This window comes from Brassica rapa, chromosome A09 (genome assembly GCF_000309985.2).
Source record: "Brassica rapa cultivar Chiifu-401-42 chromosome A09, CAAS_Brap_v3.01, whole genome shotgun sequence".
Taxonomy (NCBI): Eukaryota; Viridiplantae; Streptophyta; class Magnoliopsida; order Brassicales; family Brassicaceae; genus Brassica; species Brassica rapa.
The window spans coordinates 33999322-34013580 of NC_024803.2; the positions used below are offsets into that span (position 1 = coordinate 33999322).

At 34.2% G+C, this 14259-nt stretch overlaps 1 protein-coding gene, 1 long non-coding RNA gene and 1 other non-coding gene across 4 annotated transcripts; 1 reads left to right on the top strand and 2 right to left on the bottom strand.

The window, feature by feature from the left end:
• The first annotated feature begins 4380 nt into the window (after positions 1 to 4380).
• On the top strand, positions 4381 to 6472 carry LOC103842280. Its single transcript, XR_004451927.1, has 2 exons — positions 4381 to 5704; positions 5783 to 6472. It is a non-coding gene; the product is annotated as an uncharacterized LOC103842280 (long non-coding RNA).
• Positions 6473 to 6923: 451 nt separating this feature from the next.
• Positions 6924 to 7006, bottom strand: TRNAL-UAA. The gene has a single exon. It is a non-coding gene; the product is annotated as a tRNA-Leu (tRNA).
• Positions 7007 to 7172: 166 nt separating this feature from the next.
• LOC103841227 (CBS domain-containing protein CBSCBSPB3) lies at positions 7173 to 9780 on the bottom strand. Of its 2 annotated transcripts, none has more exons than XM_009117747.3 (2): positions 9252 to 9780; positions 7173 to 8992 (listed from the first exon to the last, which is right to left on the bottom strand). In XM_009117747.3, exon 2 carries the CDS (start codon positions 8977 to 8979, stop codon positions 7363 to 7365), a length of 1617 nt encoding a protein of 538 aa, XP_009115995.2. In that variant the 5' UTR covers positions 8980 to 8992; positions 9252 to 9780; the 3' UTR covers positions 7173 to 7362. The 2 variants fall into 2 exon arrangements, with proteins under 2 accessions (XP_009115995.2, XP_009115994.2); XM_009117746.3 differs by having other exon boundaries at positions 7173 to 8998; positions 9252 to 9779.
• Positions 9781 to 14259: the final 4479 nt, after the last annotated feature.

Below are 14259 nucleotides of genomic sequence, written 5' to 3' on the forward strand. Positions count from 1 at the left end.
ATTGACGGAAATGAGAATTTTCGTTACCTATTTATTGCATTTGGGCAATCAATAAGAGGATTTAACAGAGTCATGAGACGGGTTATTGTGATCGATGGGACCTTTTTGAAGAATAAATACAAAGGAGTTTTACTGGTTGCAACTGCTTTAGACGGAAATTCAAATTCATTATCACACACAAGTAGATCAACCTCATCCTATCACGCCGAGACCAGCTGTGAACTTCTTGTAGATGCACCTTTTTGATCGACTGCAAGGTGATCTTACCACCTGTCCTTAGTAGTTCACTCCAAAATCCGCCATCACTTTTCCATTTAACTACGTCACAGCTACTTTCCCGCGAGATCTTGAGGCCTGTCACAGCGTGGTACTCCTGAAGGGAAAACCGGAGAGGCTTCCTCGCAAATACAAACCACCTCTCATGCATCTTCGAGGTAATCAGCTGCTTACACAAGAAGCTATCCACCAATTTTCCCGAAAACTTGAGGTTATTTTCCGCAATCGCCATGATATGTTTGAAAACAGAATCTATCTTGACATCATCGTACTCCGCAGGCATAGCTTTCTTCAGATCTCTGATAAGTTCCATGCGGCAGCAGTTATTGATCTTCTTCACCTGAGGTTCTAAACCCTCTGCATACACTCGCTTAGGTAGCTCTAACTCCATATCTAGAAAAGACAAAAAAAAATTGATTCTAGTTATAGACTGAAATTGATTGTAACTTCACAGTGAAGCAGAGATAAACACAAGAGAAAAGTCAAACAAATTCTAAAATCAGAAAGATAAAAACTATCATTCTGTACAGAAAGTAAATCAATAAACCAGCCCATGATAAACGAAATCAATTCACAATATAAAGCAGTTAATCAAAGTAAGCCAATTCATAATCGAAATCTGTTCATATAATCAGTTAACAACACTTATAATCCTAAGAAACGAACATAAAAAGAGTAACCCAAATGAAAAACTCAAACACAGAGAAATGCAATAAAGAACTGGATAAAGAAAGAGAGAAATGCTAACTTCAAACCCGAATGAAGAAAACAAACCGCTTGACAAATGAAGTATCAAGAACATACCTTATGTGCTAGCAATGTCGGAGTAAGAGAGAGGCGGGGAGGTTGAAGACAAACTCGATTTCACCAACAACCAAGAGAACCTAATAAATCGCCTTTGTTTGTCGAGATAGAAAGAGATCCAGAGAAAAGTATTAGAACAAGAAGGAGAAAGGAACAAACTTTAAGACTGAAACCTAATAAATGAAGAAAAACACGATTTCACCAACGACCAAGGAACAAATGAAGTATCGAGAACATACCTTATGTGCTAGCAATGTCGGAGAAAGAGAGAGGCGGGGAGGTTGAAGACAAACTCGATTTCACCAACGACCAAGAGAACCTAATAAATCGCCTTTGTTTGTCGAGATAGAAAGAGATCCAGACAAAGGGGTTCCACCGGTAGGAAGAGAGAAAGGGCTTCCACCGGTGGCGTAAGCACTCGCCGTTGATTTCACCGGAGAAGACGCAATCGCCTTCTTCGTCGCCGTGAAAGAGAGAGGCTACCGTGATTGTTTTTTTTTAGGGTTACGGGGAATTAGAGGCTACCGTGTTTTGTTTTTTTTTTTTTTTTAACTCTTTCCCCATTTAAACAAACTGATTTAAACAAAACGATTTCCCTATTTTTTTAAATACAATTAATCATTATTAATGGAATTAATTTAAGGTTAATTTTGGTATTATGAAGAAAGTTATATTATAGGGACAACTTTAATTTGAATTTATACCATAGGGACAACCATTCTGTTTTTTTATTCTGTTTTGGCAATTTTCCCTTATATAATTTAGTTTTTAAACACATAATTTTTGCATTTAGAAAGTATTGACTACGAAATTCCATAGAATATTCTAATTTTAAACTACTTTGTTTAATAGGTTCACATGAAAATGCGACTTTGATATCTCCCAACATAGAAAAATGTGATCTGGTGTGTACTGCGACTCTTCAAACCCACGAATCATTAAACTGTCTCGGTATTTTGCTTTCTACCGACAAGACGTACAGTAATAAAATTTCTACGATTTAATAAAACTGAAACATGATGAAAACTTTAAAGAAATGTTAAGCTATTTAATGGTGTAACTAAGAAACGGATGTTAGAATATGAAATGCAGATTTTAAGACGAAATTAGGAAACTAAAAGAAACAAAATCTACCAAAGAAAAAGATCTATGCAAATCAGACTAAATATGCTAAGTTCAATTTTATAGGGAGTAAAAAGTAGGCTGGATTCGCTGATCAGTGGGCGTTCAAATCTATATATATAAAGAAATGTTTGCATCTCTTCCGTGAAGCCACGTCATCAATTCGTGCGTTCTGGAAGTGACACGTGTCCCATTTTATATTTAGGGCCAAAATAAATAAATGTAGTTAAGGATAATTGAACCCAGCACCTCCAGCACTGATAATTTTTCTTAGAACCACTAGGCTAAAGTCACTTTTTATAAATATGTAGCTGCGAAAATATTTATTATCGTGTCATCTGGAAGTCCATGCTTCTTCTGCTTGTGGCGAGGCCGACACTGAACTGACGTCAAGATGAAGATCGTGAAATTAAAAACTTTGCTCCAAACAGTTTTGCAATGTTTCCAACTTTTATAACTTGATGCATCTATACTATTAAAGCAGAATCCCTACTAGGATTCTGCCATTAGTTTTTGAGTTATTTACAATGAAATGCCATTACTATATTAATTAGTATAAATAATTAAATAACCTAAAATCTAGCTTAAAGAAAGATTTAATCAATATATTTAAATGTCACCAACCGTAAATAAATCAATGATCATATTTTTGGCCATTAATGACCTGATTCTACCGAATCTATAGTTGTTACTATAAACGAGGATTTCATAACAATACATAGATATGAATATTTTTTATGTTCATTATTATTGAATGAATATGTTTGGGCACTAACATCTAAAATAATTATATCCTCATATTCTTATTTAAAAATGATTATAGCACAAAATTTTAAATTATTTAAAAAATGATTAAAACACGTTTATATTATATAATATGTCAGCAAACCCGGTATATATAGATGCATATATTTAGTATTGATTTTTGTTAAAAATGTTTTCTATATAAACCCAAATAAACATTTAAATATTCTAGGAGAAAAACTAAACATATAATCTTATATTATTATTAAATAAATAAAACACATAATCTTATATATCTTAATCAGGATCCGTTTGGTTTTGATTTGAGTCCATTCGGATTTCAGATTTTTAGGCTTATAGATTTAAATCATATTCTAAACATTACGGGTTTGGTTTGGGTATCCATTTAAATTATGTAAACAATTGAAAAATTAAAATGTACCTTAAATTCTAAAAACCCGAAACTTAAATAATATAAAACATATAAATTTAAATAATGTAAAAGTAAATATATAAAATTAAAATAAAACTGGATTTATTTGGAAATTATGATGGAAAACAAGTTTTTAGATATTTCCGGTGTTTTGAGCATTTTATGGTTCCCGAAATATTTTGTTCGAGTCGGGTGTGAATCTGGTTCTTCCTATATTAAATTGTATACCCAATCATGTATTAATCAATTTTGGTTTAAGTTCGGTACTACTCTTTGGATCGGGTTTGATTCAGTTCTTTGGGTCCTGATATGTTGCCCAGCTCTATCATTTATGACAAAAAAAATTATAAAAATAAAATTTGACCAAAGCAAGACATAGATGATGTATTACTCTGTTCAGTTTTTAACTTTTAAAATAATCTAAAACAAATGAGAGACATGCCAACGCTTATTTAAATAAAACTTAAAATATATAACTTTAGATAGAAATTATAGTTTATAATAAACTAAGTTTTGTAAACAAAATAATCCCGCGCTTTCAAAGCGCGGGTCAAAATCTAGTATAATATATATCAAAATACATTTGTTGTACACGCTTTTATTAGTTTTGCTTTTAAAAGAATGTATTTACAGTTATAAATGTTTTGTGTCAGTGAAGTAATGGTTGAAAAATCTCTATACATATGTCATTTTAAAATAACACCCAACTTTTATATATAGTCAATACGTATGCCCATGTTATATTTTAGACTAAATATTTTCTATTTTAAAAATATAGAAAACAATTTTTTAGTCTACAAGCAAATGTTGTAGAGCAAGTATGCATTATACAAAATAATATATATTTAAAATCCATACACAAAACATAAAAGTTGTTATAGGCCTCTTTCTGATACATACACACTCCACTATGAATAATAATTAAAAAAAACAGTATTGTCATCAAACTTTATCACATATCCACATTTGTACATCTATAATTATGAGTTGGACAATTAGTTAATTTGATACAATACCAAAGCAAAAATAATCGAAAAACAAATATACCACCGCATACTAATAAGTAAGACATAACAGATAACCAAATTCTTGAATTTTAAAACAAATTTCAACTCGAGCATTTAGTGAATATCAAATTAACTAATATCCCGCCCGTAGGGCGGGCCGACCCTAGTTATTTTATAAAAATAAGTCAAAATCGAAATGAGGTCAAATCACTAATGTAGTAATGTTTAAGAAATGTTCATTAGACATGATTATTTGGATATATACAATCTATTTAGAGTTTAGACATGAACAAACCAATTGATTTCGACATATCTAATTTATTATTTGAATTATGTGGATAAATTCATTTGACCATGGTTCTATTTGGATTTGATCATGTTTGGGTATGTTCAAAGTTCAAATCATCAATGTTCATAATCACAAAAATGTCTATCTATACAAACCCATCTAGATGTAAGATGTGTACGAGCCTTGAAAAATGCAAAACCACCTTAAGCTAAACCTAGTTACCAGTTTTTCGAGGACGGTAATGATAAGGATGTAGATTATTTTTTCCTGATAATCGTGGTGTGATTTCAAAGATTTTCTAAATCTAAAGACTAATCACTACAAAACTTCCAGAAATTCGGATTTTTTGCCATTTAAAACATTTGGGAATGACCGGATTCAGAACTAAGGTGACGAAACTCACAACTATGAACCATTTATCATCAGAACTAGAGGCCTCGGTTACAAGGATGTACCCATTATACTTTACACAAAGCTTAATTAAGCAGTGAAACTAAATGGTTTTGGTCATATATAACTTGATAGGTTGTCATTGGAATGGATGTGGCTGCATCTGAGTTCTACACATCAGACAAGACCTACGACTTGAACTTCAAAGAAGAGGTAAAGTAGTCTTGTTTACCTTAGAAACCCTAAACTTTCTTGAGAAGCAATCAAGAACATTGCTCTCATTGTCTATCTCCTGGCCTATTTTGTGTATTTTCAGAACTATGATGGCTAGCAAAAGATTTCTGGAGATGCTCTCAAGGACCTGTACAAGTCATTCCTTGCAGAGTACCAAATTGTATCCATTGAAGACCCATTTGACGAAGACGACTGGAAGCACTATGCCAAGATAACCCGCGAGGTGGGAGAGAAGTATCAGATTGTAGGTGATGATCTGTTGGTCACCAACCCCAAGGTCTGCCACAACTAATCAAGTAGAACTTACTCTTCGTCCAAAGTGGTTATATATCTCTAACACTCTTTCTTGTGCAGATGGTTGAGAAGACAATCAAAGAAAAGTCATGCAATGCTCTTCTTTTAAAGGTAACACCCTCACCTTATTCTTAACTGAAGGCTTTTGAAACTGTCTTAATAAACTCCTTTGGTGAATGAACTAAACAGGTTAACCAAATAGGATCTGTAACGGAGAGTATTGAGGCGGTTAAGATGGCCAAGAGAGCTGGTTGGGGAGTGATGGCCAGCCACCGTCGTGGAGAGACCGAGGACACCTTCCTTGCTGACTTATCTGTTGGTTTGTCAACCGTAAGTCACCCAACATTACAATAAAATGTTGAAGTCTGTTTTGAAATAAAAATATTGAAGTCTAGTGTGTATTGTTGTTATATCATCACAGGGGCAAATCAAGACCGGAGCTCCATGCAGATCAGAGCGTCTTGCCAAATACAATCAGGTTTAGTGTACAAAGGATGTTTTCTTGATTGATCTGACAATGATCACAGAGTATTCATCAAACTGATCCTCATGTAATGTTTGTGAAAGCTGTTGAGAATTGAGGAGGAGCTTGGAGCAGAGGCAGTGTATGCAGGAGTCAATTTCCGCAAGCCTGTGAAGCCATACTAATGAGAGAATCAAATGGAGCTGAGAGTTTGATGATGTGAAGATTTGAGTTTTTGTTTTTGAAAATAAAGAGAGTTGTTTTCATGTGATGTACCAGCGGCTACATCCACTTAACCACTCCGCACACCTGCACTTTTTATTTGCAATCAGCCTTAAAAAGTATATCAGTGGTATACTTTGGCATTATGTTTTGTTCTCTTATTATAATAAAAATCTTTGTGTAGATTGTCCTTTCTTTCTTGGTTTTCTTGAGACTTGAATATGAAATCAACTTACACAACAACAACAACTAAAAACCAAAACCTGTATAAACAATCAAGGCCTAAGTTTCTTAGCATTGCACTGAAAAGGTAAATCAATGGTATTTTGGCATTTTGTTATCTTATTCAATAACATATTTGTGGAGACTGTGTCAACAGTCAAACCTACACTACAAAGCTGAATCCCATGTTAGTTACTGTTGACTCAAGAAGGGTTATAGTGGTAACTGGTAAGCCCACTTCCAAAACCAATCAAATGTTAAAAAAAAAGAACATGAAATTAATGTTGAGTTGTAGTTTTATTGTGTGTTTATGGTAACTACAGATTAGCAGGTAAAAATGGTATCTCGATTTGTCCTAGTAAAAATCTACAGATGCTAAGTCCGTGTCTGTCACTCTTTCTTACATGAGATACACGATAAAAATGCAGGCTGTGGGGTTCGAACCCACGCGCACTTATGTGCAGAAGAACTTAAGTCTTCCCCCTTAACCTCTCGGGCAAACCTGCGCTTCTGTAAACTAATTCAAATCTAGCGTATAAAACCTTATCCGTTAGTTGTAATTTCAAAATCATAACAACAGCTAACAAACCTTGAACCTTCTCTGCATTGTTGTTTCTTTGTTGGTTCACCACAATTCCTGTCTATGTAAGTAACAACATTACAACACAGCAATTGCAGTACAACAACATTCCCTGGTTTTATTTTCTCGGTTTAAGATGTTTTACATGAACTCTGTCAAACCTTATGTTCTCTTCTGAATAGGTTTTACAACATGTAAACCCAAACTGACAAAAGAGACACAACATTGTATATATGAAGCTTACAATAATAAAAAGAAAGAGAGTTTTATGCTTTATCAGAATCATGTCTTTGAGCGTTTCAAGTAAACAACTACAGCTACGCCCGTTATCGCAACAGCTCCTGTAACCACCACACCACCACGCCATGTAACCCACCCGCCACATCCCTTTCCATCCAGAGTACTCACTTTCTTGAATTGACCCGTTTCCAAGCCCAAGCTCCTTGTTGCTGTCTCGGTGAAGTCCAGATACAGCCTCAACACCTTCTGTCCAGTAGACCTAGCAAGAGCAACAGCACCAACCAAATCACTATCCGACGTAATCAACACCTTATCACCTTCATCATCCTCATACACAATCTGAGGCCTTTGTTCCACATCAACCCCGATTCTTTGCATCACAACACCCATCAGCTCTTCTAGGCTTTCACCACCGGAACTAAACCGATGCACACGGCCCTTAAGGTCTTTGACTTTGAATGAAAACGAGTTCTCTAGCTCTAGAGAAGCGCAAGAAGTGAGCTTCCCAATATCTGAATGACGATGCATCATCATCATCCCCGACATTTCACTATGACCGTCCGAATCATGATCAACCGGGTCCAACGCAAGAGCCGAGTCCCAAAACTTCTGCATCATGGTGTTCGCCACGTCGTTCACAGCACCAGAGCTGTTCTCAACCATCGAGATAGCCGCGTGGGTGATCTGCAACACGTCAACACAAGCTGCAACCGAACCGTCTTTGTCCAACACCGGAAGATGCAAGAACTTCCCATCGTGCATCGTATGCAACGCATCGAGAATCGTCGTCTCTAAGGAGACGCATTCGGGACTCGGCGTCATCACTTTCTCAACAAGAATCGTTTCAGGAGATAAATTTTGGACTACAAGGCGCATAAGAATGTCCTTAGAAGTCAGTATCCCCTGGATCTTGCTCCCCATTGAGATGATCACAGAGTTAACGCGCAGATCACGCATCCTTTTCGCAGCTACGTAGACAGAATCTGATGGTGATACAAGCACAACTTTGGAGCTATCGGTGATAATCGTCGACAAGGCGGGTTTAAACATCCCTTCCCTCAACGTCTCGATGAAACCAGCTCCTCCGACACCTTCCACCGCAGCAGCTAAAGCACTGCCTTGCTCGGCTGCTTTCTCCATCCTCGAGATAGCATCGTATAAACACTTCGTGATGTCTAACATAGCAATGACTTCGCCGTTCTCCACGACGGGCAAGTGTCTGAACCTCCCTTGAACCATTTTTTGAAGAGCTTCTAAGGCTAAGGAGTCAGAGGTGACGAAGACAGGGTTCCTTGTCATGACTTTGGAGACAGGAGTCTGGTCCGGTTTTAACCCTTCGGCGATGACTCTTGTAGCTATGTCTTTGTCGGTGCAGATTCCGGAGAGGAGGGAGCTTGAGTTGGTTAAGAGAATGGCGCCGACGCGACGGGCAGCCATTCTCCGACAAGCTTCGAATACGGTGGTGCCTTCGGGGATGGTGATGGCTTTGTCTAACCGAAGATTTTTAACTGTTCTCTCAACGTTAGAGGGAGGTTGAGGTGAGTTTGGTACGTTGACGAAGCTTCCGTGGTGCTCTGATTGGTCTGGTTTCTTGGAAGGTGGTGGTGGTCCTCTCCTCCTCCCTGATGTTGACGAAGTCCCCGTCGCTTGAGTACTCATGATATCGATCGATCTAAGGCTTGAAGAAGAATAACAAAAAAATCAAACCAATATGCACAAATCTGAATATAAATCCAACTTTTAACATTTTACCCAAAAAAAAATCTGAATAAATCCGATGCAATGAAGATGATAAATCCGATGACAATAACATGCATACATACACAACCATGAGCAATGAAATCAGGTCGGAACAGGATTTATGTGTGATGATGATGATGAAAGAAGGACAAGACTTGAGACCCAAGAATGGGCTTAGGGTTAAGGTTTACCTTTCTTGGAGAATTTGTCGTCTCGCTGGTTTGTTGTTCCGCGGCTTTCAGCAATTGTCTTTAGCCATTTTTATCATGTTCCTGGGCGTATGTAAGGAGGTGGTCTTCTTCTCCTTCTTATTTCATTTAGTCAAACTATATTAAATTTGATAATTAAAGAAATCAAGAATGATGTATTTCCCGTAAAAGAAAAACAAATTCTGTGAAATTAATTTTTTGCATGTGGCATGGATTAGTCGGAATTAATGGTCAAATAATAATACAAAAACACAATTGACACGTATTGTACTACGTGTGCAAGCATGTTACTGGAAGGTTGCTTCTAGGCATTTGACCCATGTCACTTGACAGAATCACGGTAAAAACCTCTATCAATTAATTTTAATATATTATAAAATTTATATATTTTATCTCAAATAAATTATCAAATTTATGATATATTGACTAAATTTATATAGTCCAAAAATATTATTTTATATCCAATATAAGTATCATAAAATATAAATATGTGTTAATAGAATAATACAAAAATATTTTTAAACTGTAAAATCTTATTATATAAAGTTTGGTTCTTCAAAGTTGTTAATTAACATGATCGCGATACATAACAATTATATATTTTAAGGTTGTGACATGTGTTAACATATCTCATAATTAAAAAAAAAATATATACTAATACATTAACAAAAACGAATTTTATTAAAAAGTAATTATATATTATTTAATAGTAATTTTCCTTTTTTAAAATCCTAATCAAAAGATAATTGCAAAAGATTATTTGATGATACTTTTCCTTCTAATATTGTGACATGTGCTTAAATATATGATAATTAAAATATATATAATAAAATAATAAAAAAGAATTTTAAAAAAACCACTTTAAAAATATTTAATAGTAAAAACAATTTTAAAAAAATATTTAGTAGTAATTGTTTTTACACGTTTTCCTTTTTTAAAATCCTAAAAATAAGATTTGAAAACCATTATTTAATATAATTTTCTTTTTCTAAAATTTTAATGAAATATAATTTTAAAAGATTATACTGAGCTTGGTTCTTTAAAATTGCTAATTAACATGATTGTGACACAAGTAAGTTATATATTCAAAAATGTGATATGTGTTAACTATCTCATAATCAAATATATATATACTAAAATAGTAAAAACGATTTTTCTTAAAAATTAAGTATAAATATTATTTAATAGTCTTATTATTATTGTTATTATTATTAGCATTATTTCTTATAAAAAGTTTTCATTTTTTTAGAGAAATACTGTAGATTAGGGTTTTGGTTTAGAAATTAGGATAACAAAAATATTTGTGGATAGATGTGTATTCTTTCTGAATTTTTCATGAATAGGTTGTATTTTAAATAATTTTCATAAAAACTGCTATTTTTGGAAAATTTTCATTTTTTAGAGAAATACTGTAGATAAGGGTTTGTGATTTAGAAATTAGGATAACAAGAATATTTGTTGTTTGATGAGTATTCTTTCTGAGTTTTTCATGAATATGCTGCACTTTTAAATAATTTTCTTAAAAACTACTATTTTTGGAAAATTTTCACTTTTAGAGAAATATTATAGATTAGGGTTTGTGATTTAGAAATTAGGATAACAAGAATATTTGTGGATAGATGAGTATTCTTTATGAGTTTTTTATCAATAGACTGTATTTTTAAGTAATTTTATTTAAACCTGCTATTTTTGGAAAGTTTTCATTTATTAGAAAAATATTGTAGATTAGAGTTTGTGATTTAAAAATTAGGATAACAAGAATATTTGTGGATAGTTGAGTATTTTTTCTGAGTTTTTTCATCAATAGTTTGTATTTTTAAATAATTTTATTTAAAACTACTCTTTTCGGAAAGTTTTCATTTTTTAGAGAAATAGTAGGGTTTGTGATTTAAAAATTAGGATAACAAGAATATTTGTGGATAGATGAGTATTCTTTCTGAGTTTTTCATGAACATGTTGTATTTTGAAATAATTTTCTTAAAAACTGCTATTTTTGGAATGTTTTCATTTTTTAGAGAAATACTGTATATTAGAGTTTGTGATTTAGAAATTTGGATAACAAGAATATTTGTGGATTGATGAATATTCTTTCTGAGATTTTTCATCAATAGTTTGTATTTTTAAATAATTTTCTTAAAAACTGCTATTTTGGAAAGTTTTTATTTTTTAGAGAAATACTGTAGATTAGGGTTTGTAATTTAGAAATTAGGATAACAAAAATATTTTTGGATAAATGAGTATTCTTTCAAAATTTATGGCAATAAAAACATATATGAGTAAAGCTTATGACATGGTAGAATGGTCCTTTATGGAGCGGTTATTATTGAAAATGGGTTTCTGTTCGGTCTGGTTAGCCAGGGTGATGACATGCATTTCTTCGGTTTCTTATAAGGTCTTACTTAACGGTCAACCTAAGGGAAGCATTATCCCAGAAAGAGGTTTGAGACAAGGGGATCCCCTATCTCCGTATTTATTCATTTTATGTACAGAAGCTCTTATTGCAAATATTAGGAAAGAGGAGAGAGACAAAAGTTTAACAGGACTTAAAATATCGCGAGGAGGACCTGCGGTCTCACATTTGCTATTTGCGGATGATAGTTTGTTTTTTTGTAAGGCGAATGTGATTGAATGTGATGTTATCCTCAAGCTCCTCAAAGACTATGAAGCTTTGTCGGGCTAACTGATAAATTTTAATAAATCATCTTTGCAATTTGGTCATAAGGTACCAGAGTCACAAAGGGTGGAAATTCAAAATAAACTTGGCATAACTAAATTGGATGGTATGGGAAATTATTTGGGAATACCAGAAAGTTTGGGTGGATCTAAAACACAAATTTTTGGTTTTTTGAGTGAAAGAGTAAATAATAAGGTGAACAGTTGGACGGTCTGGTTCCTAACTAAGGGCGGGAAAGAGGTGATGATAAATTCAGTGGCGTCGACAATGCCAAATCATACTATGTCTTGTTATAGATTACCAAAGACAGTTATAAAGAAAATTACAGGGGCTATTTCTCACTTCTGGTGGGGTAGTGGTAACAATAAAAGAGGTATACAATGGTTCTCCTCGGATAAAGTATGTAAATCTAAGGAGGAGGGAGGTCTTAGCTTTCGCGATCTTCAAGATTTTAATACGGCCTTATTGGCTAAGCAATTATGGCGGTTGATAGATAAACCAGATTGTTTGTTTTCAAAGGTATTTAAAGGCCGATAATTTCGGAATACTGATCCATTGGATCCTCACAGAACTTATTCACCTTCCTATGGTTGGAGAAGTATCTGCTCAGCTAGATCTCTGGTTAATAAAGGGCTAATCAAAAGAGTAGGATCAGGACAGACCATCTCCGTATGGAATGATCCGTGGATTCCTACTCCTCGCCCGAGGTCAGCTAAACCAAAAACGCTACCCCAATTTTTAAATCCTTCTTTGAAGGTGGATCATCTCATCGATCCGTTGACTAAGTCTTGGAATGTGGATTTGCTCAATGCATACATACATCCGGATGATATTAAGATTATTAGAGGCCTGGCTATAAGCCTGAACGATAGGAAGGATTCTTATGGGTGGTCTTTCATAGAGTCAGAAAAATATTCTGTTAAGTTTGGATATAGGGTTGAAACATCATTTCCAGATAAAGCACATGATTTAGTTCCTTACGGTCCGAATATCAAACCACTTTTGGCTTTTTGCTGGAAACTTAAATGTCCCCCGAAATTGAGACATTTTGTTTGGCAAGTTCTCTCATGTACTATATCGGTTGCAAAAAACTTAAGGTCACGGGGGATTAATTGTGATACCCAATGTAGTATTTGTGGCGCAGAGGAAGAGTCAGTTAATCATGCTTTATTTGAATGTCCTCCAGCTCTGCATACTTGGGCTTTATCAAAAATCCTCTCAGCCCCTGGTGTTTTTCCAACGAATTCGGTATTTACCAATATGGATTATCTCTTCTGGAGATTGCCAAAAGAGCATGATTTTAGTAACTTTCTATGGATTATGTTGTACATTTTGAAAAATAGAAATAATAAAGTTTTCAATAATAGGGATGGAAATCCTCAGGAAATACTTAGATATGCAGAAGTGGAGAGCGAGGTATGGGCGGAAGCTCAGACTACAATTCCAAAAAAAAACAAGTTTTGGGCCCACAAAACTTTGAATGGCAAGCATCGGGATAGTCAAGAAACTGTTTTGTAGATGGTGCGTGGAAAGAAAATGACAAATTCACGGGGCAGGGATGGTTCTGCAGAGTAGTAGGATCAAAAGAGAAGATGATGGGGGTGATGAATCTCCGAAGAAGCTTATCAGCTCTACATGCCGAATGTGAAGCTTTGATATGGGCTATGGAGTGCATGAAGACCCTTGATTTTTTGGACGTAGTTTTTGCAACAGACTGTTCTCAATTGGTGAAGATGGTGTCCTCACCAGACGAATGGCCAGCTTTTGCTACACACATGGAGGAGTTTCGACGCAGTAAGTATTTCTTCCCTTCCTTCAAGATTCGACATATACCAAGAGAAACTAATCTAGTGGCGGACAAGCTTGTATGAGGTGCTCGGAGTTCTCCTTCAGCTGTGTTTTATGTTGATTCTACCCCACCGGTTTGGTTTTCCGAGCCGGAAGGTTTCTTATCATAGTTTAGTTATTGTTGTAAAAAAAATGAGTATTCTTTCTGAGTTTTTAATTAATTGTTTGTATTTTTAAATAATTTTCTTAAAAACTGATATTTTTGGAAAGTTTTCATTTTTTAGAGAAATACTGTATATTAGGGTTTGTGATTTAGAAATTAGGATAAAAATAATATTTGTGGATAGATGAGTATTCTTTCTGAGTTTTTCATCTATAGATTGTATTTTTAAATATTTTTCTTTAAAACTGTTATTTTTTGAAAGTTTTCATTTTTTAGAGAAATAGTGTAGATTATGATTTTTGATTTAGAAATTAGGATAACAAGAATATTTGGGAATAGATGAGTATTTTTTTTTGAGTTTTTTC